This window comes from Panthera pardus, unplaced genomic scaffold (assembly GCF_024362965.1).
Source record: "Panthera pardus isolate Hobbes unplaced genomic scaffold, ASM2436296v1 HiC_scaffold_8, whole genome shotgun sequence".
Taxonomy (NCBI): domain Eukaryota; kingdom Metazoa; phylum Chordata; class Mammalia; order Carnivora; family Felidae; genus Panthera; species Panthera pardus.
In genome coordinates this window covers 65508462-65529477 of record NW_026527013.1, presented here as the reverse complement: position 1 = coordinate 65529477, position 21016 = coordinate 65508462, and the positions used below count along the sequence as shown (strand labels likewise).

Sequence of the window (21016 nt, the reverse complement as noted above, 5' to 3'; positions counted from 1 at the left end):
GTGGGACGGGCACTCAGGTTTCGGCACGTTGGGACCTGTGCGGCGGGGGTGTCTCTGGGCCGTGGGGTTTGCAGACGGAGCTCGGGGCAGTGGGTTTGGAATCTGTCTCATCGAGGTTTGCAGACAGACAGCAAAGCTGCAGGAGGAGCGATGGACAGAAACCTTCCCCGCCCCCTGTTCTTCCTAGTGCAAGAAATAGTCATGGTAGGGAGGACGGAGCCCCTGGGGACACCAAGGTAGACGAGCTGGGGTGCAGGGATCGCAGGGTGACGGGGGCCTGGGCCCAGGGAAGCTGGTGGGGAGGGCCCGCAGTCCTCGGAATATGAGAAAAGACGTTGACTTCACTATGTGACTTTTCGCCTCCCCAGAGGGATCTGGTGTCTTTCCGTTGGTGGTGAGTTACTCAGGTCGTGCCAGAGGACAGAATGTTGCGATTATTCATTGGGAGGGTCTTTATGTTTCCTTTTTGTTTTAAAGTTTATTTTTACTTATTTATTTTGAGAGAGAGCATGAGCAGGGGAGGAGCAGAGAGAGAGAGAGAGAGAGAGAGAGAGAGAGAGAGAGAGAGAATGAATCCCAAGCAGGCTCTGCGCCATCAGCACAGAGCCCGACGCGGGGCTCGAACTCAGGAACCGTGAGATCATGACCTGAGCCGAAGTCGGATGCTTAACCGACTGGACCCCCCAGGCGCCCTGGAAAGCAAGTTCTTTTTTTTTTTTTTTTTTTAATTTTTTTTTTAATGTTTATTTATTTTTGAGACAGAGAGAGACAGTGTGAATGGGGGAGGGTCAGAGGGAGGGAGACACAGAATCCGAAACAGCCTCCAGGCTCTGAGCTGTCAGCACAGAGCCCAACGTGGGGCTCGAACTCACGAACTGCGAGATTGTGACCTGAGCCGAAGTCGGACGCTCAACCGTCTGAGCCCCCCCAGGCGCCCTGGAAAGCAAGTTCTTTTAAAAGGACCCCAAGTTTAGGTTTAAGTGTAAATAACCCCCATTTTAAATTTAAAACCAACGACGGTTTCTCCTCTCCCCCTGGTGTCTCCCTGGTCACACAAGGTCGGATGCCCTCCTCTGCAGGAGATCTTCCTTTGCTCCGGCTCCCAGGCCTGCTGCCCGTGCCTGGTCCCACGAGCTTCCCTTGACCATGAGGTCCATCCAGGTTGTCCTTCATATCTGAGCACACGTCCCCATCTGTGAAGTGCGGACGGCCCCCTCACGGGTGTCAGGGTTGTCTGGGGCACTGTGCAAATGTGGCTTCCCTCTCGCCATCTGCTCAGGGAGTGTCCCACCACTTCTGGGAAGGCGGTGCATGGCATTCTCACCGACCCCCTCATTTCACGATCCGGAGAATCTGTTGTTTTCCATGGTAATGCATTTCTGACGGAGGTCGGGAGGCCGCTGGGCCTGTGCATCGTCTCAGCTGTTCTCTGTGGCTCGTTTGTTTCTTGACTTTTCTAGCGATGCGTCTGAGTCCATGGGGTCAGTCCTTACGGGAGCCTTCAGGAACTGGATTAGGAGCCCCATCCCGGACTCAGCACACGATTGCACGCCTGTGCGTTAACCACGGCGGAGGGAGGCCCGGCTCTCAGGCCCGGTGCCCACGGGCTGGGGCTGCTGGAAACAGAGGGTCAGTGTCCACCATCGGCCTCTCCTGGCTTGCGTGGACCGGATCCTGTTCCTGGGCACTCCGCATCTGGTCTCTGGATTGGGGCAGAGAGGATCTCAGGGACTGACCACACAGTTGGCCGGCATGGGTGACCGGAGGCAAGCTGCTTCTGCTTGGGCTCCTGGCCTGTCCGGTGGGGACAGAAGTAGTATCTCCACGTGGCTTGTTCAAGGATTCGAGCTTGTGTTCGGTCAGGAGGCTGAACAAAGCACTTGGGTGGAAGGCACTGTGGGCTCTTGAATAGAATATTCCAAACAAGTCTCTTACCAAAGGCTGAGAATATGAAGCCCAAGGTCCTTCTCCCACGTACGGTCATGTCCAGACCTCGTTGCGGTGATGAGGCCATCTCTCCTGCCGGCCGTCAAGATGGGTCCTGGCCTGCCGCATCTCCCACTTTCACCCTTCGATCGGTGTTCTAGAGTGGGTTCTGTTTCCATGGGAAAAAGGGGTAGATTCGTAAAAGGCAGAGAACGTACCAGCTACAGCTTCCAGCCGGGGATCTGGCCCTTAGGATTCGGGTGGAGCATTTTGAGGAACTGATGATATGGTTTACCCCCCAGCTTCCAGAAAGCGAACTGTGAGTCTTCGAGGCTTTATTGCAGTCTTTTCCCAATTCTGTTCCCCTTGCACACGTCATAAAAAAGGATTAACAGTGTAAACCAAAGAGAGGAGGGTAGTGGTTCTCAGCTTTGGAAACACTGGGGAACTTAAAACCATGCCTGCGTCCCCAGGATTTTATTTTTGCTGGTCTGGGGTGCAGCCCAGGCACCCGAGGTGCCCTGTGGTTGGGGCTTGGCCAGAGACACGGAGCCCCCTGGGACTCACTCCCAGCTTCTGGGCTGCAGTATTGTGTGTGAGCAGGTGCCCAGGTGGTGCCTGGGGACCACAGTTTAACAACCACGGGACTGTGGGCGTGTACTTCTGGACTGACCTTTGTTACCTCCTCTGTCCCTTCCCATCACTGGCCTCAGGACCTTGACCACTGCACTCCGTTTCACGCCTGTCAACCGCGGGAATGATACTAGGGTGAGTGTGTGTGTGTGCGTGTGTTTGTACACATACATAACTATCCCTGCGCAGCCCACTACGTGGTCTCAGGAAGCACTTGAGAAATCCTGTCTTTTTCTTTTTTCTTTTTTTCTTTGTCTTGACAAATGGAAATAATTGACAGTAAGAACATCTAAGTCCATGGCTTTCTTTATATGTTGGGGTGAAGGTGGGAGGAGTACGGGCTTCAGTCCTTTTTATCTCCAGAGTTTTCTACCCTAAGGATCTTTTTTTAAGATTGTTCTGATTTTTGGCGTACGTTTTAAATAAAAGTTCTAATTTCATTAAAGTCTCCAAATTTCTTTTTTCTAATTATTTTTAAATGTTTATTTTTTGAGAGAGTGAGAGAGAGCACAAGCAGGGGAGGGGCACAGAGAAGGAGACACAGAATCCGAAGCAGGCTCCAGGCTCCGAGCTGTCAGCACAGAGCCGGACGTGGGGCTCGAACCCACGAACTGTGAGATCATGACCTGAGCCGAAGTCGGATGTTCAATCGGCTGAGCCACCCAGGCGCCCCGTCCAAATTTCTTTTTTTTTTAAGTTTTTTAGTTTGTTTATTTTGAGAGGGAGAGAGAAAGAGAGCAGGGCAGAGGCAGAGAGAGAGGGGGGAAGAGAGACAATCCCAAGCAGGCTCCGTGCTGTCAGTGCAGAGCCTCTCTTGGGACTCGAGCTCACGAACCATGAGATCATGACCCCAGCCGAGATCAAGAGTTGGATGCTTAACCAACTGAGCCACCCAGGCGCCCCCCAAATTTTTTTCTTTATTAATGTCTATAAAATTACCACATGATTAAAAAAAAATACCGTATTCTTTTGCTTTTGTTCTGTGCATGGAGTTCTTGTTTTTCACGTAAATTTCTTATCGAAGTATTATGTCCATTCATTTAAGATTCTAATATGTGGATGTTTTCTTGTTTGGAGGAGAAAGGCTGAGCACTGTTGTTCGTCACGAACATGCCCTCTGCTGTCCACAGTACATTAGCATGTCTTTCCTCCGCTCTGCACTTTGCTGGCCTTGTCCCCTCTCTTGTCACTTTGCGTCCTGTTCTTGCGTCTCTGCCCCTCCCTTCCTGGCCCTCTTCTCACAGCATTTCTGTTTCAGTGTGCCTTGAGTATGTTTCTTTTTTTTCACATTGGAATACTTTGGATGTTATTTTGAAACGAAGGGAATCAGGTTGTTGACACCCATCTTCTGAATAAATTGTGAATGCTACCTTCGTCACCTGGTTTCTGTTTTCCCTTTGATGTTTGAAGTATTCTTAGTTTCTTCTAATGCCTTTATTATGAGTTAGAATGTGAATATGCTGTTTTCAGCTCTGCAAGCGATGACTTTAATATATCCTGAATGTTGGCCTGGTAAAGAGCAGGGTCCCCGGCTTTTATGGGAGGTATCGCTTTCTTTTTAAAAAGTCCCGCAGTGATTTATTTATTTATTTGAGTTTATTCTTAAGAGCGACAGCACAGGCGGGTGAGGAGTTAGAGAGAGGGGGAGGGAGAGCGAGAATCCCAAGCAGGCTCCTTGCCAGCACAGAGCCCAGAGTGGGGCTCGAACCCACGAACCGTGACATCATGACCTGAGCCGAAATCAAGAGTCGGTCGCTTAACCGACCGAGCCACCCAGGCGCCCCCCCCCCCCCGTGATTTATTTTAAGACTTGCAGCTTCTCTTTTTCAATTTTATTTTCATTTATTTATTTACTTGCTTTTACTTCCAAATCAAATGTTCTTGTTTAGCCTGCCCGTCGGCAGTTACGCTGGTTGGTCTGGTTGGAGTCCCCCCGGGTGTGCTGTCCTTGGCGGAGCAAGGAACAAGACCAAGTTCTTGATCGAGAAGGCATTTAGTCGCTCTCTGACAAGTGCTGTAGGATTCGTGTCAGGTGCTGGCTGTGGCCGCAGGGCAGGGCCGCAGGGCGACGAGCTGGCACTGGGCTGTGCGGAGCGTCAGGAGCTGAGGGCGACCAGGCTGTCGCCTGAGTGTCCTGAGGAGGAGGCAGTGAGGAGAAAGTAGGAAACAGGCACGCCGGAGGGAACAAAGTAAGTGCCTTAAGGAGACGTCTCGGCTTCCCCAGCAGGGTGAAATGCACATGTTGGATTTCTGGTCAAGTGAAGATGGAGAGAGTCCCCCAGTGTGTGCTGTCCTCGGCGGAGCAGGGAAGCCACCCTGCAGGTGACTTCACGGGTCTTGGAGGCGGCTGGTTGCATTCTCGTAAGAGTAGGTCAGAGGAGGAGACACGCTCGGGAGCTCAGGTGTTTGCCACGTCCAGGGCGGACCAGGAAGGCAGGGGAGGGGTGCGGGCAGGGGGAGGGGGCCGGTGGGCAGCAGGTGTGTGCCACAAAAGGCGGTGAACTTTCAGGCAAGAGGCGCCACGTACACACTTGAACCTGAACCTGTCTTCACATCGTGGGTCGTATCCCATCGCCGCAGCTGACATCAAGGTCATGTGTGTTCAGGAAGGAAAACAGAGCAGAGGAGGAAATCAGAGCAGATCGCGTGGATCCTGAGCCCACACTGAGCACTCTGCCAGGTGATACGAGCCAGGTGTACATGAGATGCCGGGTCCCTCGCTGCGCCTGCCAGCATCTTGACATTTGTAGCATACGGGGTCCCCGCTATGGGAAGGGTTGACAGACACTTGAAATCGGCCACAAGCGTAATTCCCAGTAGGTTGTGATGAGAAAGGCATAGGTATGCCTGCCGGTCTCCAGAGATTCAGTGAGAAACTCAGAAAAAGCGGTTTTGGGTGCAACATTTAAAATCTTAGGATGGTCTCGTCACCGTCATTTAGCAGAAGTTGCCCTCAAAAGGAAAAAAAATAAACATGAAACAAAAAGAACAAAGGCATGTTCAAGTCCAGCTGCTGGACCCAGAAGTGTAAATATTGACGTTGTTGAGAAAAATGTTGACTCTAGCATCAGCAGACTTTTGGCTCTGCTTGAACTATTTTTCTGAACTGTTGTCTAATAAGGAAGAAAGTTTAGGCTTCATGGTGAAGATTATTTAAACTTTTATCACAAGTTCAAAACCCCGTTAAAATGGATAGACTCCAATACATTATTTATAATGGGATTCTGGCAAAGGACAGACTCATAATTAAAAGGACATATGGAATCCACACAGCGAGATGAACGTAGCAGTAAGCCTCTTTAATTGAAGGAAGACAGGACAGCAGTCACGGGTACAATTTCTTCGTCATTCTACAACGGTTAGAGAGAATGCCGTTTATTGTTACAGAAAGCTCTAGTAGCAACCAGCCTAGGAGGCTTTTCCTCAGTATCTGTACCAAGCACATCATTTTGAGAAGTCAGCTGATGATTTAAATGTGCAGTTCGTGAGGCTCCTCGGGGGCTCAGTGGATTAAGTGTCTGACTTCAGCTCAGGTCATGATCTCACCGTTCGTGGGTTCGAGCCCCATGTCGGGCTCTGTGCTGACAGCCTGGAGCCTGCTTGGGATTCTTTGTCTCCCTCTCTCTCTGCCCCTCCCCTGCTCATGCTCTGTCTCTCTCAGAAATAAATCAACGTAAAAAAATAATAAATGTGGAAGTCTTTACAAAGTGGCACAGTGTGTCATCGAGCCTGTATTGTTGTAGGACGTTTAGAAGTGAAGTTTTTTGCTCAGGAGCAGGATGAGGGTTTCAGTCTCCACGAGAGCACAGATCACGACCGTGGTCTCAGTCTTTGTCAGGTACGGATGGCAAGATGGATTTTACCAAGGGCTTGCGGTGGGGGTTTCATTTCACCTGCCAGACAGCTGGGTGACGTAGAGTCACAGAGCAGAGAGGGCATTGCTGGTCAAGAGAGACCAAAACGGACAAGTCTTAACCAATTCCAAGTGGTAAAACTGGTGTGACCAGGAAGCATGTTGGAAATTAAAAAGAGAGGTGCCTGGCTGGCTCAGTCGGTTAAGCGTCCAACTTCGGCTCAGGTCATGATCTCGCGGTTTGTGAGTTTGAGCCCCGCGTTGGGCTCTGTGCTGACATCTCAGAGCCTAGAGCCTGCTTTGGATTCTGTGTCTCCCTCTCTTTCTGCCCCTCCCCCACTTATGCTCTCTCTCTCTCTCTCTCTCTCTCTCTCAAAGATAAACATGAAAAAAGATTTTTTTAAAAGTTTGTACAGAAGTGATATTTGCAAGCCTTGCTTTATCCAACTTCAAGTTTTAACATCCTAAGAAATTCTGCAGAATCTCATGCTTACATTTAAAAAAAAATTAGCAAAAGTTTTAAATTTTATTAAAGGAAGCTCATTGGACAGCCATCTTTTCTATGTTTCAAAAAAGCAGATAGGGGCACCTGGGTGGCACAGTCAGTTAATCATCCAACTCTTGATCTTGGCTCAGATCATGTTATGACAGTTCGTGAGATCAAGCCCCACATCGGGCTCTGCACTGATGTTTTAGAGCCTGCTTAGGATTCTGTTTCTGCTCTCTCTCTCTCAATAAATAAATAAACTTAAAAAATAAAATAAAAAAGAGGATAAAACATATAAAACATAAATTTCCTATTTTAGCCCCTTTTAAGTGTGCAATTCAGTGGAATTACTTAGATTCACAACGTTGTCTAACCACCATGGCTGTCTATTTCTAGAACTTTTTCATTATCACAGACAGAAACTCTGTATCCATTAACCCTCCCTTCTCCCGAGCCCCTGCTCACTTCTACATTTTGTTTGTAGACGGCCTTGTGGAAGCGAGATCCTACAACATTTGTCCTTTCCCGACTGACTTAGTTCACTTAGCATAACTTCTTCAAGGCTCGTCCTGTTGTAGCGTGTGTCAAACCTGCATTCCTTTTCAATGCTGAATAATATTCTGTCGTATGGATATGCTGCCTTTTGCTTATCCATTCATCTGTTGATAGACACTTGGGTTTTTTACACTCTTTCGCTATTGTAACAATGCTGCTTTGAACACGGGTGAACAAGTACTTGTTTGAGTCCTTGCTTTTGCTTCTTTTGGGGCTTATGCCTAAAAATAGAATTTCTGGACATAACATTAATTCTCCATTTGATTTTTTTGAAGAGTTGTTATACTGTTTTCCACAGAGGCTGCGCCGTTTTGTATTCTTACCAGCAGCAGAGAAGGGTTTCACTTTCTCCACATCCTCGCCAATGCTTGTTTTCTGTGGTATCTCACCATGGTTTGATTTACATTTCCCTAATGACTAGTGGTGTTGAGTGTCTTTTGATGTGTTCATTGGTCATTTTTATATCTTCCCTGGAGAAATGTCTAGTCAAGGCCATTTTTTAAATTGGTGGCCTGTTTTCTCACTGTTGAGTTGTAGGTGTTCTTTATATATGCTGGATATTAATCCCTTATCAAATAAATGATTTGCAACTATTTTGTCCTTTTTTATGGGTTTTTGCCATCTCTTGATCGTATCCTTGGTACAAATGTTTTTAATTTTGATGAAGTCTGATTTGTCTTTTCTTGTTGCTGATGCATTTGGTGTCCTAACTGGAAGTCTTTGTCAAATCCAACATCATGAAGACTTTTTCTTATGCTTTCTTGTAAGAATTTTACAGTTTTAACTTCTAGGTTTAGGTCTTTGATCCATTTGAATAAATGTTCAGTGATAGTGTAAGATAGGAGTTCAACCTCATCCTTTTGCATGTGGATATCCAGTTTTTCCAAAACCGCTTGTTGAAGAGGCTGTCCTTTCCCCATTGAATGGCCCTGACACCTTTGTTGAAAATCAGCCTGCCATCATACATGAGGGTTTATTTCTGCGGGCTCTGTTGTATTCCATTGGTCTGTCCATCTGCCCTTCAGCCATTTCACACTGTTTTTATCACCAAAGCTTTGTAGTCAGTTTTGGGTTTTTTTTTTTTTTTTTTTTTTTAACGTTTATTTATTTTTGAGACAGAGAGAGACAAAGCATGAACGGGGGAGGGTCAGAGAGAGGGAGACACAGAATCTGAAACAGGCTCCAGGCTCTGAGCTGTCAGCACAGAGCCCGACGCGGGGCTGGAACTCACAGACCGCGAGATCATGACCTGAGCCGAAGTCGGCCGCTTAACCGACTGAGCCACCCAGGCGCCCCTGTAGTCAGTTTTGAGATCGGGAAATGTGAGTCCTCCAACCTTGTTCATCCTTTTCAAGATTTTTTTTTTTTTTTTTTTTTCTTTTTTGGCTGTTTGGGGTCCTTTGAGGGTCTATATGAATTTTAGAAAGGTTTTATTGATTTCTGCAAAATGCCAGGGGAATTTGTGAGGGATGGCACTGATTCTGTAGATCGCTTTGGGTATTGTCATCATCTTAAAACCGTTAAATATTCCCAGCTATGAACACAGGATGTTTTCCATATTTATATTTCCTTTATAGTCTTAGAGCGACGTTTGTAATATTTAGTGCACAAGTGTTTTGCCTCATTAGGTAAATATATTCCTAGTTGTTATTCTTGATGCTGTTTCAAATGGATTTGTTTTCTTCATTTCTTTTTCAGATTTTTTTGTTGTTGGAGTATAGAAACATAACTAGTTTCAGTGTGTTATCTTACATTCTGTAACTTTGATGCATTTGTTAACTCTAATTATGTGTGTGTCTTAGTAATTTTTAGGGTTTTCTATGGATAAGATCGTGTCGTCTGTGAACAGAGATTGTATTAGTTCCTTTCCAATTTGGATGCCTTTATATTTCTTTTTCTTGCTGTATTGCTCTAGCTAGAACTTCCAATGCTATGTTGAGTAGAAGACGCAAAAACTGACATCCTCACCTTGTTTCTGATCTTAAGGGAAAAGCTTTCTATCTTTCACCGTTAAATCCGATGAGAGCTCTGGGTTTGATACATTTTATTAGAGACTCGAATTACTCTGATATTCTTACTGTATCGAACTATAGTGTTCTTATCCCAAAGGGAGCTACTCAGCAGGACTTACGGGATGTCTGTTATTCTGACTGAGAAGCAATCTCATTTGGTAAATGCTTTCAAAGGTCGTATTTAGGTGATAACATTGGCATGTGTATGTGATATTTCTGGCACTTCAACACCCATTAAATTTGAAGCTTTGGGGGAAAGTTACGTGTCTCCACGTGTTGAACATGTCCAAGAGTTCTGGAGGCAAACAAGGCTGGGCAGGGCAGCACGCACGGAGTGAGCTGGAAGGAATGTGGGGAGCAGTGGCAGAAGGGGGCGTGGGACAACAGGGCAGCCATTAGCACAGGTGCCGAGAGGGTCCTTAAGGGGCCAGAATGGTGTTAACCCCTCCCCAAGGCCCGCGGGGATGTGGGCGAAGGGGAGAAAAATAGCCTGCTCAGGGAAAGGAGGCTGTGGGCTAAAGAAGGTGGAGGGTGTGTTTGGAGAAGGGCCGGGGGCTGGGAGGTTGACCACGCAGAGTCATCAGACTCAGATGGGCACGTGTGGTCCTGGGATCTGGCCGTGGTTGGCTGGGGTGTATACGTCAGGGTTCTCCTGAGACACCGAACATGTGTGTGTACATACAAAGAGATTTATTTTAAGGAATTGGCTGACGTGATTGTTGGGGACTGAGAAGTCTGAAATCCCTGGGCCAGGCTGGCAGTCTGGAAACTCAGGAGTTTGCTGCAGCCTTGAGGTCAGATCCCTTCTTTGCGAAATCTCAGTTTTTGCTCTTAAGGCCCTCAGCTGATTGCACGAGGCCCACCTCTTGTAGGGAGGGTAATCCCCTTTGCCTAAAAGTCCAGTGATTGCAGATGTCAACCACTTCCCCAGAGTACTTCCAGAATAGCAGCTAGGTCGGTGTTGGGATTAAACGGCTGGATGCTGGACACATGGACGCATGAGACTTGCTACCATAGGCCCAGGTTGACTTATGGGCCAGGCAGGTTTACAGGCTTGGGGGCTACTGGCCTTGCCCAAGGCTGGAGGGAGGTGACCAGCCACAGCTGTGCCCATGCAGTAGAGTGGCAAGTTACCTCGTGGGGCCCTCCCGCCATCTTGTTAGGGCTTCCATTGCCCCTACCCTCTTCCCTTCAGCCTAGCAGCCTCTTACAGGTCATTCTCTGGTTTCCGTGCAGATGGATTAAAGGATCCTAAACACTTAAGAGAAAACATAATTGCCTGGTAGTGGATGTTACAGATTTAGGGCACTTCTGTTCCTTTGAGCTGAAAGAGCAATTTAGTAGTGTTTTCCTATCTTGGGTCTGTATTAGTTTTTCAGGACCGACCGCCTTAACAGAATTGTACAGACTGGGCAGCTCAAATAACAGAATTTATTTCCTCTTGGCTCTGGAGGCCGAAGTCTGAGATCGAGGTGTGGGCATGGCTGGGACCTCGTGAGGCCCCTCTCCTTGGCGTGTAGATGGCCGTCTTCTCCCCGTGTCTTCCCGCGGTCGCCCCTCTGTGTGTGTCTGTGTCCTCAGGTCCCCTCACATTGACTCGGGGGCCACACTAACACCTCATTTTAAGCTAATCACATCTTTAAAGACCTCCACCTCCAAATACAGCCACGTTGTGGGTCCTGGGCATTAGGGCTTCAACTTTTGAATTGTGGGGAGGACACGCTTCAGCCCATGACTGGGTCTTACCTTCGAATTTTTTGCTATCTTTCTTTTTAGGTTTATTTGTTTTGAGAGAGGCAGAGACAGCGTGAGTGGGGGAGGGACAAAGAGAGAGAGGGAGAGAGAATCCCAAGCAGGCTCCGTACTGTCAGTGCAGAACCCCACATGGGGCTCGAACACACGAAACCGCGAGATCACGACCTGAGCCAAAACCAAGAGTTGGGTGCTCAACTGACTGAACTGCCCGGGCGCCCCGATTTTGTTGCTATTTTGGTTGACGGAATGAATGTCCTTACTTTTATGCCCCACTGGAGTCTTTCAGGATTCCCCTGGGAAGCTTTCGTGAGTCTTCCTTTCTGAATTCTGAAAAACTCAGACTGTCTGGTCAGAGAATCTTCACTCTGCCCCAGATGTGTGAGAGGTGCGGGGTCGAGATCGGCTGGGGAAGGTGGTGTTCCCTTCTCAGCCGGGCTCTGTTCTCTGCACCCCGAGTTTTGCGCCGAACTGCAGACTGTTCAACCTTTTTGCCACTCTGTTTGATGCGTTCTCCCTGTGGTCTGTTGTCCACGTTCCTGGGATTTTGCGTCCATGGACTGTACTGTCTACAGCATTGATTCTGATTTGACTGCCCCCAGCCTCCAGTTTATCTTGTCCCGGGCAGTTCCTGCCTGTCCTGTTTCTTCCGTTCTCCTTTTTTCTTTCATTGAGAGAAATGAGCCATTGACTAAATAGTCTTTATTTTTCTTGTAGTAAAATGACTTCAGGGAAGTGGGACCTTCCATGCTCTGAGTATAGGAGCAGAAAAAGTTTTTAAATTTATTTGTTTATTTTGAGAGAGAGGGAGAGAGAGAATCCTTAGCAGACTCTGCGTTGTCAGCACAGAGCCCAACGTGGAGCTCAGTCTCATGAGCCGTGAGATCATGACCTGAGCTGAAGTCGAGTCAGTTGCTTAACCAACTGAACCCCCCAGGCGCCCCCAGAAAGTGTTTTTTTAAGCTCGGTGTCCTTGCTGCCTCGTTGTAGGGATTCTTGTTAGTGTTCATTGTTCGTGCTCCTCCGAAAGGCAGCCTCAGAGGAGACCCTGTGTTCTAGAATAGCAGGACACCTGCCTGTGCCTGGGCCTCGTCTGGGGACACCGTAGGAGAGGTGGGTAGTCCTGTTGGAGGCGGCTCCTGGACATGGTGGGGTGGCCGTCCTAGAGCTGCTGTGTTTTCTTCCTGCTCTAAAGGGGTTGACAGTGATGACCACCAGTGCCCTCTTTGTGAAACTGGCTTGGATCCAGATGCCAGAAGCCCAGTGGACACTGACTGAGCGAGCCATCTTGGAGCAGTGCTGATTGGCGAGAGGCAGTCTGAGGGGGCTTCCTGGAGGAGGTGATCCCTGAGCTCAATCCTACAGGGCATAGGAAGGTAGCTGGTGGTGGAGCAGGGAAAGACAGCCACAAATGCAGAGGCTCGAGAAAAGCCTCTCGTGGGCAGGGATTATGAATTGTTCAGCAGGGCTGGGCCGAAGAAGGGCCGATGGTCCAGGCGCCTCTGGGACCGATTATGATGGAGAGCGTTCATTGCTGCCATTCCTGAAAATGTTCTCAGCGTCCGATGATTTCCACATGAGAAGACATTGTCCCTGGTTCCTCCCTGTTCCCGGAATCCTCCCCCTGCTCTCTGATTACTGCTGAGCTTTAGAAGGAAGGATCTCGGAGAAGCTCGCTTCATGGAAGTTTGGCCTTGGTTTTTTTGTGTTCAGAGGCAAATGGGTGACCCGTCCGAGTCCCGGCCAAGCTGCTGGTTGCCCCTAACCTCCCCGCCCCACCCGTCCTCTGCGTCACAGGGGAGGGAGATTCACTGTCTGCTTTGTATGCATCAGGCATGTGGTTTGTGCCGCAGCAGATTAAAAACGAAAATGACAGGGTCTGTGTTTCGTGCTTATTGGGATCTCACTGTAGGAGCCAATGTGCTTTTAAGAAGAAAAAAAATTTTTTTAAGTTTATGTATTTCAAGAGAGAGAGAGAGAACACGAGCTGGGGAGGAGCAGAGAGAGAGGGAGAGAGAGAATCCCAAGCAGGCTCTGTGCTGTCAGTGTGGAGCCTGATGCGGGGCTCGATCCCACGAACTGTGAGATCGTGACCTGAGCCGAAATTAAGGGTCGGGTGCTTAACTGACTGAGCCACCCAGGCGCCCCCACGATGGGCTTTTGAATACAGCTCATGTTACTTGCAGCTCACACAGAAGCGAGGAGAGGCTTAATGTGCGTTCAGAAGTCCATTTCTGTGAATGTCATTGTCAGAGATTGTAGTCACAGAACCGTGCCTCCAGGGAGAGTGTGACACCAGTGGGGGCGTCAGATGCCCGTAACAGTGGTTTGATCTCGGCTGCGGCCGGAGAGTCAGCATACACACGGGCGGTACCCGGGAGACCCTGACCACACACAGCTTCCTCGGTGCTTGATTGGAATGAGGCTCAATCCATATTCCCCAAAGGAAGATCAGGTCTTCAGGGTGTTAATATCTGTAATGACCAAAGGAGCCCGGCGGTCCCTGGGAGCCTCCGCGGGGGGCCGGCGCCCCCCCGCACCCCTCTGAGGGTCCCCGCGCCCCATGGATCCTGTGACCGTGCGGACGGCCTTCCCAGGGTTCCGTAGCCGGTGCCAGTCTCTGTGTGAGAAGAAAAGCGGGGACCCCTTGAGCAGACCTCCCGCCTGAGTGCCTGATCGCGCGAGGGTGTCCAGGGGCCACCGGCTCGGATGTGTCGCCCTGGAACGAGCTGCGAGCAGTGACCGTGGTGTCCCGTCTGGCTGCTTCTCACGGTCTGTCTCTGTTGCAGGTGCTGAAGAAGGAGCCCATGGCTTTAGCCGGCTGCCCGGATTCCTTCTTGCACCATCCGTACCACCAGGTATGGGGGAGCGTGGACGTCGCATGCCAGCAGGCGGAGCTGGCACCCGTGTGGTCAGTAACCACGACGGGTCACCAGGGGGGATGTCTGCACTGGGGTCACTGGCGTGTTCTGGAAGATCTTACCACGTGTCCTCCTCGGCCATGGCTTCCGGGTTCCAAAGGGTTGTCACTGTGGCGCTGTCTTGCCTCTGATGTGTGGGAAGAGGTGTTTGGGATAAAGCAGGCGCCACGTGGTCGTCTGCTGGGCCCCAAACCTCCAGATGGCCCGTTCGAGTGGCGGCTGCGGGGATGTTCAGCCAGAGAGACCTGAGCATCTGGGGCACCACGTGGGGAGAGGAAGGTGTCCTGGCCTGGGTGCAGCTTGTGCTTTGGGGGTGGAAGCCTCCCCCTCTCCCCCCCCCCCGCCCCCCAACTGGGTCCTTTTTCCCTCCACCTGGAAGCATCAGGTGGGGGTTTGTGGAGGACAAGTTCGTATCTGCTCCTCTGGTTTCCCGGGCTCTTCCTGGGCTGCTCGGTGAATTTCCTGTTAATTTCCTTCATCTTCACAACCATGTTTTCTTTCTTTTTTTTTTTTTTTTGAAAGTTGATGTATTTATTTTGGGAGAGACAGAGCATGAGCAGGGGAGGGGATAGAGAGAATCCCAAACAGGCCCCACGCCGTCAGCGACGTGAGCGTCAGCCCGACGTAAGGCTCGATCCCACAACCCTGGGATCAACCCTGGGACGGAGCCGCCCGGGTGCCCCCACCTTCTGAACCACGATTTTGTTTGAGCTTTTACTTTGCAGGGTGGAGGGCTGCCCTTGAAGGAATGAACCCTGGTTCTTGGGACTTGACAGATGGTGCCTGGTTCATCCTTACCGGTCCTTTAGCATGTCAAGCACCTGTAGCCTCTCTCTCTCTCTCTCTCTCTCTCTCTCTCTCTCTCTCTGTCTCTCTTGGCCTCCAGCTCTCCAGCATGGCTCCCTGATTTTGAGGCCCTTCCATATGCTCTACCCTTGACCGGAGTTCTGCACTTCTCTGAACTTGTGTTTCCTTCCCTTGGTCTGTCGAGTCACTTTTTAGCGACCGTGATGAAAATTTGCTTATTCATCGGCTGCAGAGAGCTTTCTTTTTAATTAAAAAAAAAAAAAAAATTTTTTTTTAATGTTTATTTCTTTTTGAGAGAGAGAGACAGAGTAGGAGCAGGGGAGGGGCAGAGAGAAAGGGAGACGCAGAATCTGAAGCAGGCTCCAGGCTCCAAGCTGTCAGCACAGAGCTCGATGTGGGGCTTGAACCCACGGACCGTGAGATCATGGCCTGAGCCGAAGTCAGACGCTTAACTGACTGAGCCACCCAGGCGCCCCTGATCTTTTGTTGTTGTTGTTGTTTTGGTATCAAAGTGAAGTGAACCTTCCAAGAAAGGCTGAATGTTAGGAATACCATTCGTGGTAGCCACTGAATTTGGGACGAGGCCAGAACGAGTTACAAGCTGGAAAAGAGGGCCAGCGCCTAGTAGAAGTGGGAAGGGTGTTCTGCTTAAGCCATGGTTGCTTGCTTATTCCTAAAAGAGGCCTTGGGGCTCCTGGGTGGCTCAGTCAGTTAAAGGTCAGACTCTTGATTTCGGCTGAGGTCATGGTCTCACGGTTTGTGAGTTCGAGCCCCACACTGGGCTCTGTGCTGCCGGTGCAGAGCCTACTTGGGATTCTCTCTCTCTCTCTCTCTCTCTCTCTCTCTCTCTCTCTCTCCCCCCCCTCCCCCCATCTTTCTCTGTCCCCGCCCCCCGCCAAATAAATAAATAAACTTAAACAAGAGGCTTCACCCTGTTGGTTAAAGCTCCATGCTGCATTCATGGGTCATAGGTCCAATCCTCCCGTGGCCCCTTAGCTGTGGCCAGTTGTCTGGGTGCAGATTGTACCCATCATCTGGCCTGCCGCCTTGCACTTCACACCATTGCTTCCAAATGGAAAAGATCAGTGCGCTACGTGGAAAACTGTCCCTGAGGGAGTCCGCCTGAAAGTTGGTGGAGAGGTGTCCTCTCCAGCTGGTTACAGAGCGGACCTGATGGAGGGAAGGGTGATGGCACAAAGACCCTCTTGCCTCCCTCCGCCCCCCTCCTTCCGTTTTCAGTCTTCTGTGGGTCTCACAGAGACAGCAGAAGCACCCAGGAAAGGTCATGCGTTTCTCCACAGACGCACTAGCTGTTTGTCATTGCCGCCCCCGATGCCCAAGGCAGTTCTGCATAAGCCAGAAAGCCGTGGAGGGGGTGTGGGGGGTAACCCCAGTGAAACTCTGTCACCCCTCGGTGAAATGCTCAGTCGTGCCTTTCGGTGGCATTTGACGGCACGGTCCTCCGCTCGTAAAAATGCGGCAGCCGGACTTGGCAGTTGGCATCCACTGTTCCTGGAAAATCAGATGACTGTTGCAGAATTTCTCAGAAAATGGCATGATTTACAGTGAGTTCCAGTCTTGAGCAATCTGCAATTATGGCAATTTAGAGGAATCTCCCAAGTCTTCGTGGAGAAGAATTTCTTAAGATCTTTAGCATACTATCGGATTTCTGACTCGAGTTGTTCCTTATGTGCTGGGGCTCGGATTAGATAACGGGCTTCGGTCAGTGAGTGGCCGAGATGTAGGGTTTTTTTACGGACCCAGAAGCACCCAAATTAGCGTGTGCATTCAGTTATCATGCTTTCCGGTGGAATAGAGAACAAACAGCTTCACTTTTAAGACTTAGAGTTTTCCTTTAAAATCTGATATTGTCGTTGTTCGGTGGCCTTTGTGGGGGGGTGGATCTTGTAACACTCCTGTGCCTCAGTTTCCCTGCTGGCCCAAAAGGGTTAATGGTGTCCAGGTCGTGTGGGGATTGGAGCAAGGGCATGGAAATTGCCCAGCACGGGGGGGACCACGTCTGGGACACCCGGCCCAAGATAGTTACCTTTAATTCCTTGGTCACTGTGCCAGACACAGTGTCTGAGCTAGGGGGGTGGGTGGCTTTGCACGAGGCAGGCAAGTTCCCTAGGCTTATGAGTCTTAGTTGGGAAGGCGGACACGGGACAGCTGGCAGATAAGATGATTGTGAACGATGACAATGATTCTGAGGCAGATAAAATAGGCTGGTGGGGGAGAAAGGAGGTCAAGGAGGCCTCCCTGGAGGAAGTGCCCAGAGCCGTGGGTGGTGCCCAGACAGGACTGGGCAGAAGGATGCAGGGAGGAAAATCCTGGCCTGGGGAGGTGGGGGAGGTTAGACTTTGGCCACGTAGGAACAGGGCGTCTCGGGGGGAGGGGGTTATAAATAGACGCCTGCAGCCCATGGTCTGCAATTTTTTAATTCCCAGAGCTCGGGGCGCCTGGGTGGCTCAGTTGGTTAAGCGTCCGACGTCGGCTTAGGTCGTGGTCTCACAGTGTGTGAGTTCGAGCCCCGTGTCGGGCTGTGTGCTGACAGCTCAGAGCCTGGAACCTGTTTCAGATTCTGTGTCTCCCTCTCTCTCTGCCCTTCCCTCGCTCACTCTCTGTCTCTGTTTCTCTCAAAAATAAATACACATGAAAAAAATAAATAAACATGAAAAAATAATTAAAAAGTGAAACCCCCAAAGCTCTAAACTGAGAAGTATTGTCATTTCTCACGTCACAGGAGAATTCAATTCGACTTGTTCAGAACTATGGACTGTAGGTGCATAATGGTTACGTTCTTAGGCCACCCTGGACCCTGCCTTATCTTTCTCCATTCCATTAAAATCTTTTTTAAAGTTTTTTAGAGAGAGAGAACGATTGTGAGTGGGGGAGGGGCTGAGAGAGATGAGAGGGAGAATCTTTTTTTTAAATTTTTTTTTAATGTTTTTGATTTATTCTTGAGAGGGAGAGAGAGAGAGAGACAGAGCATGAGCAAGGGAGGGGCACAGTGAGAGAGGGACACGGAATCTGAAGCAGACTCCAGGCTCTGAGCTGTCAGCACAGACCTGAGTCTAAATTAAGAGTCTGACACTTGAGCCACCCAGGAGCCCCTCGAATCCAAAAATTTCTGAATTCCCACCTACTTCTAGCCCCCAGGGTTTTGAGGAAGGGATTATGCACCTATTTCAAGGTGCATTTTATCTATTCACTATAAACAAAAGCAGCGTTTATTATCCTTATGAAGAATGCTGGAAGTAGGCAGTGTGATGGGTTCAGGTGAAATGCGTGAACAGTGTTGAGCTGTGCTGTGGCACCGAAATGCTTGAGTGTAAACGTGATACAGGTGATCAGGCTTATGCTTGAACTTCCAAATATTTATTCTGAGTATTTTAGCTTTATTTCTGTAATTGTCATTCTTGACTTCTGAGTTGCTCGTGTTCGAAGTCAGACGTCTGGGAAAGCGTCCTCGTGATCCTGTCGCGCAGAGACACCTGCTGGGGTGGAGGTCAGAGCCCCGAGCCTGCTGGTGGCTCCTTCTCCGCCACCGTCTGCCTGCTGGGTCGTTTCCTACATCCTGTCCCAGCCCCCGGTGGTTGCTGCGAGTTGCTCCTCTGGCTTCATTTCAGTTCCGTGGCGCTGAGCCTTCCGGAACCTTCTCTTCCGGCGCGGGAGCTGGCAGACGACGGCCGTGGGCCAGTCCTGCCCCCCTGCCTGCTTTTATAAATGAAGTGTTACGGGAACACGGCTACGCTCATTTGTTGACATCTCGTCAGTGGCCGCTCTCAGGCTCCCCAGCAGAGTTGAGTAGCGTCTGGCCCTTCACCGGAGACGTTTGCCAACTCCTGTTGAAGGACGGACGGGGGCTCCCCGTGGGGCCTCCTGTGTCCGCTGGCTCATCCGCTCGTGGTTGGGGCCGCAGGGACGAGACTCAGAGCCCGCGGATGGCGCTTTGCTGCTTGCCGAGCACAGCCAGCTGTGGATTTTCTGCTGGGTCCGCGGACATCTGGGGACACCAGACCCCTCCATCTGCTGGCAGTGTCTGGAGGGGCCGGGGGATGACCTCATCCCTGTAGTCTCGATTTGGGATCCGTCCCTAGAAGTGAATTCCATTCCCAAAGTCCGTCGCTTGTTTTTTATTTTTAATTTTTTTTTAACTGGAGAGGGATTCTGTAACCTCTTCATTTTTTAAAAAAAATATTTATTTTTGAGAGAGAGAGGGAGAGAGAGAGAGAAAGCACAAACTGGGGAGGGGCAGAGAAAGCACAATAATCCCATCAGTCACTTGAGCCCAAGCAGGCTTCACACAGTCAGCGCTGAGGCCTGCCTGGGGCTCGAGCTCATGAACATTGAGATGGCAACCCGAGCCAAAGTTGGATGCTTAACTGACTGAGCCACCCAGACGCCCCTTCTTCTGTTTTAATCTTACACAAAAGGACGTTTTATTGGACTCTGTGTTCTCCAAGAAATTTGTGGCTGGTACCTTCTCCTCACTGTGGCTCTTACACATCCCTTAAGTTGTCCCATCCCTTATCTTTATTTCATGATAGTGTCCCAGCAGGTGGGACGCTTACCTATAAGTGGTTTTGCGAATTATTTAAAGTTTTGATTCTGGGGGCATCTGGGTGGCTCAGTTGGTTAAGTATCTGACTCTTCACTTCGTCTCAGTTCTTGATCTCATGGTTCATGAGTTGAAGCCCCGAGTTGGGCTCTGTGCTGACATCGAGGAACCCACTTGGGACTGACTCTCTCTCTCTCTCTCTCTCCCCCCTCTTCCCCCACTTGTATTTGCACGCTCATGTTCTCCCTCTCTCTCTCTCTCTCAAAATAAATAAATAAACTTTAAAAAAAAGAGTGTACGTTTCTTCCCTAGACATGAAATTTTTAAGTGCTTTTGCGATATGTGTGTAAATTTGATTATGGTCTTTTCAAGTCTTGGAAGCGATTGCAGGATAGTCACTTAAAAAATAGGGGCGCCTGGGTGGCTCAGTCGGTTAAGCGTCTGACTTCAGCTCAGATCACGATCTCGCGGTCCGTGAGTTCGAGCCCCGCGTCGGGCTCTGGGCTGATGGCTCAGAGCCTGGAGCTTGCTTCCGATTCTGTGTCTCCCTCTCTCTGCCCCTCCCCCGTTCATGCTGTGTCTCTCTCTGTCTCAAAAATAAATAAACGTTAAAAAAAAATTAAAAAAAAAAAAAAATAGACCGGCATTTGGTTTGGAAACCCATTTGCTTTCTGATCTGGCAAACTGCACTGAGCTGGTTTAGTTTATTGGAACTGTACTTAGTCAACGACATGTTGGTAAATAGCACGCGTGTTTATACTTTTTCTAACTTTCAGATCCATTGAAAACCCTTTCCTTTAAACGCTGGGAGCAGCTGTGACCAATTTGGTCCCAGGTGAGCGTGGCTGGGGGTTGGGGTCCCTGGAGGCCAGCACTGTCTGCGCAGATCGCAGCCGTGGGGTGACAGACAGGTGCGAAACCAGCCGGGTGGGTCTGTGTCAACAGTGTGCTTCGTGGGCACCAGTGGGGACCCGCGTCATTTCCTGACAGGTCACGTGAATGGTCTACAGCCCAGAGCTGGGGACTTGACAGATGGCAGTGTACCGGGGGGGGGGGGGGGGGTCGGGGTCGGGGTCGGGGTCGCGGTCGCGGGGAAAAGACTCAGCACTTGGGTGCACTTGTTTTGGGTTCTTCCATTGAACCGCCCACCAGCCCTGTGAGGTACGACCTTCGTGACACCGATTTTAAAGATGGGAAAACCGAGTCGCTGGCAGCGTGCTGGCCCTCGTCCAGGGACTTGACTTGGATGTTACCTGTCACGACGTCCCCTTTCCAGATGACAGTAGCATCAAGGCAAAGAGGCCATTACTCTCTGCTGAGTAACGGAGGCTTGTTTTTCTTAACGTTTTGTAGCTACCGGAGTGTGTTCATGCCCGAGACCCACGAGGGAAGGTATTTTCAGGGCAACTTGGGTTTAGTTCTCGGAGCCTCTGTGATGAAATGTTCAGTGTGTACCCTGGGATTTTGCATTTATGTCTTTGATCCTAAAATGCCCTGAGATAAGGGGTC

The 21016-nt window shown here is 49.9% G+C and overlaps 1 protein-coding gene across 6 annotated transcripts in view; it reads left to right on the top strand.

Annotated features, from left to right (window-relative positions):
* GRB10 (growth factor receptor bound protein 10) overlaps positions 1-21016 on the top strand; it is a 183936-nt gene that overhangs the window by 46343 nt on the left and 116577 nt on the right. For 3 of the 6 annotated variants that reach the window (XM_053897753.1, XM_053897755.1, XM_053897754.1), the window contains exon 3: positions 14008-14076. The exons of 2 other annotated variants lie outside the window; for them this stretch is intronic. In XM_053897753.1, coding sequence (XP_053753728.1) covers positions 14026-14076 — 51 coding nt within the window. In that variant the 5' untranslated portion in view covers positions 14008-14025. Of the gene's footprint in view, positions 1-14007; positions 14130-21016 lie in introns of those variants that run through there. One more of the 6 variants, XM_053897756.1, reaches the window with a different exon arrangement.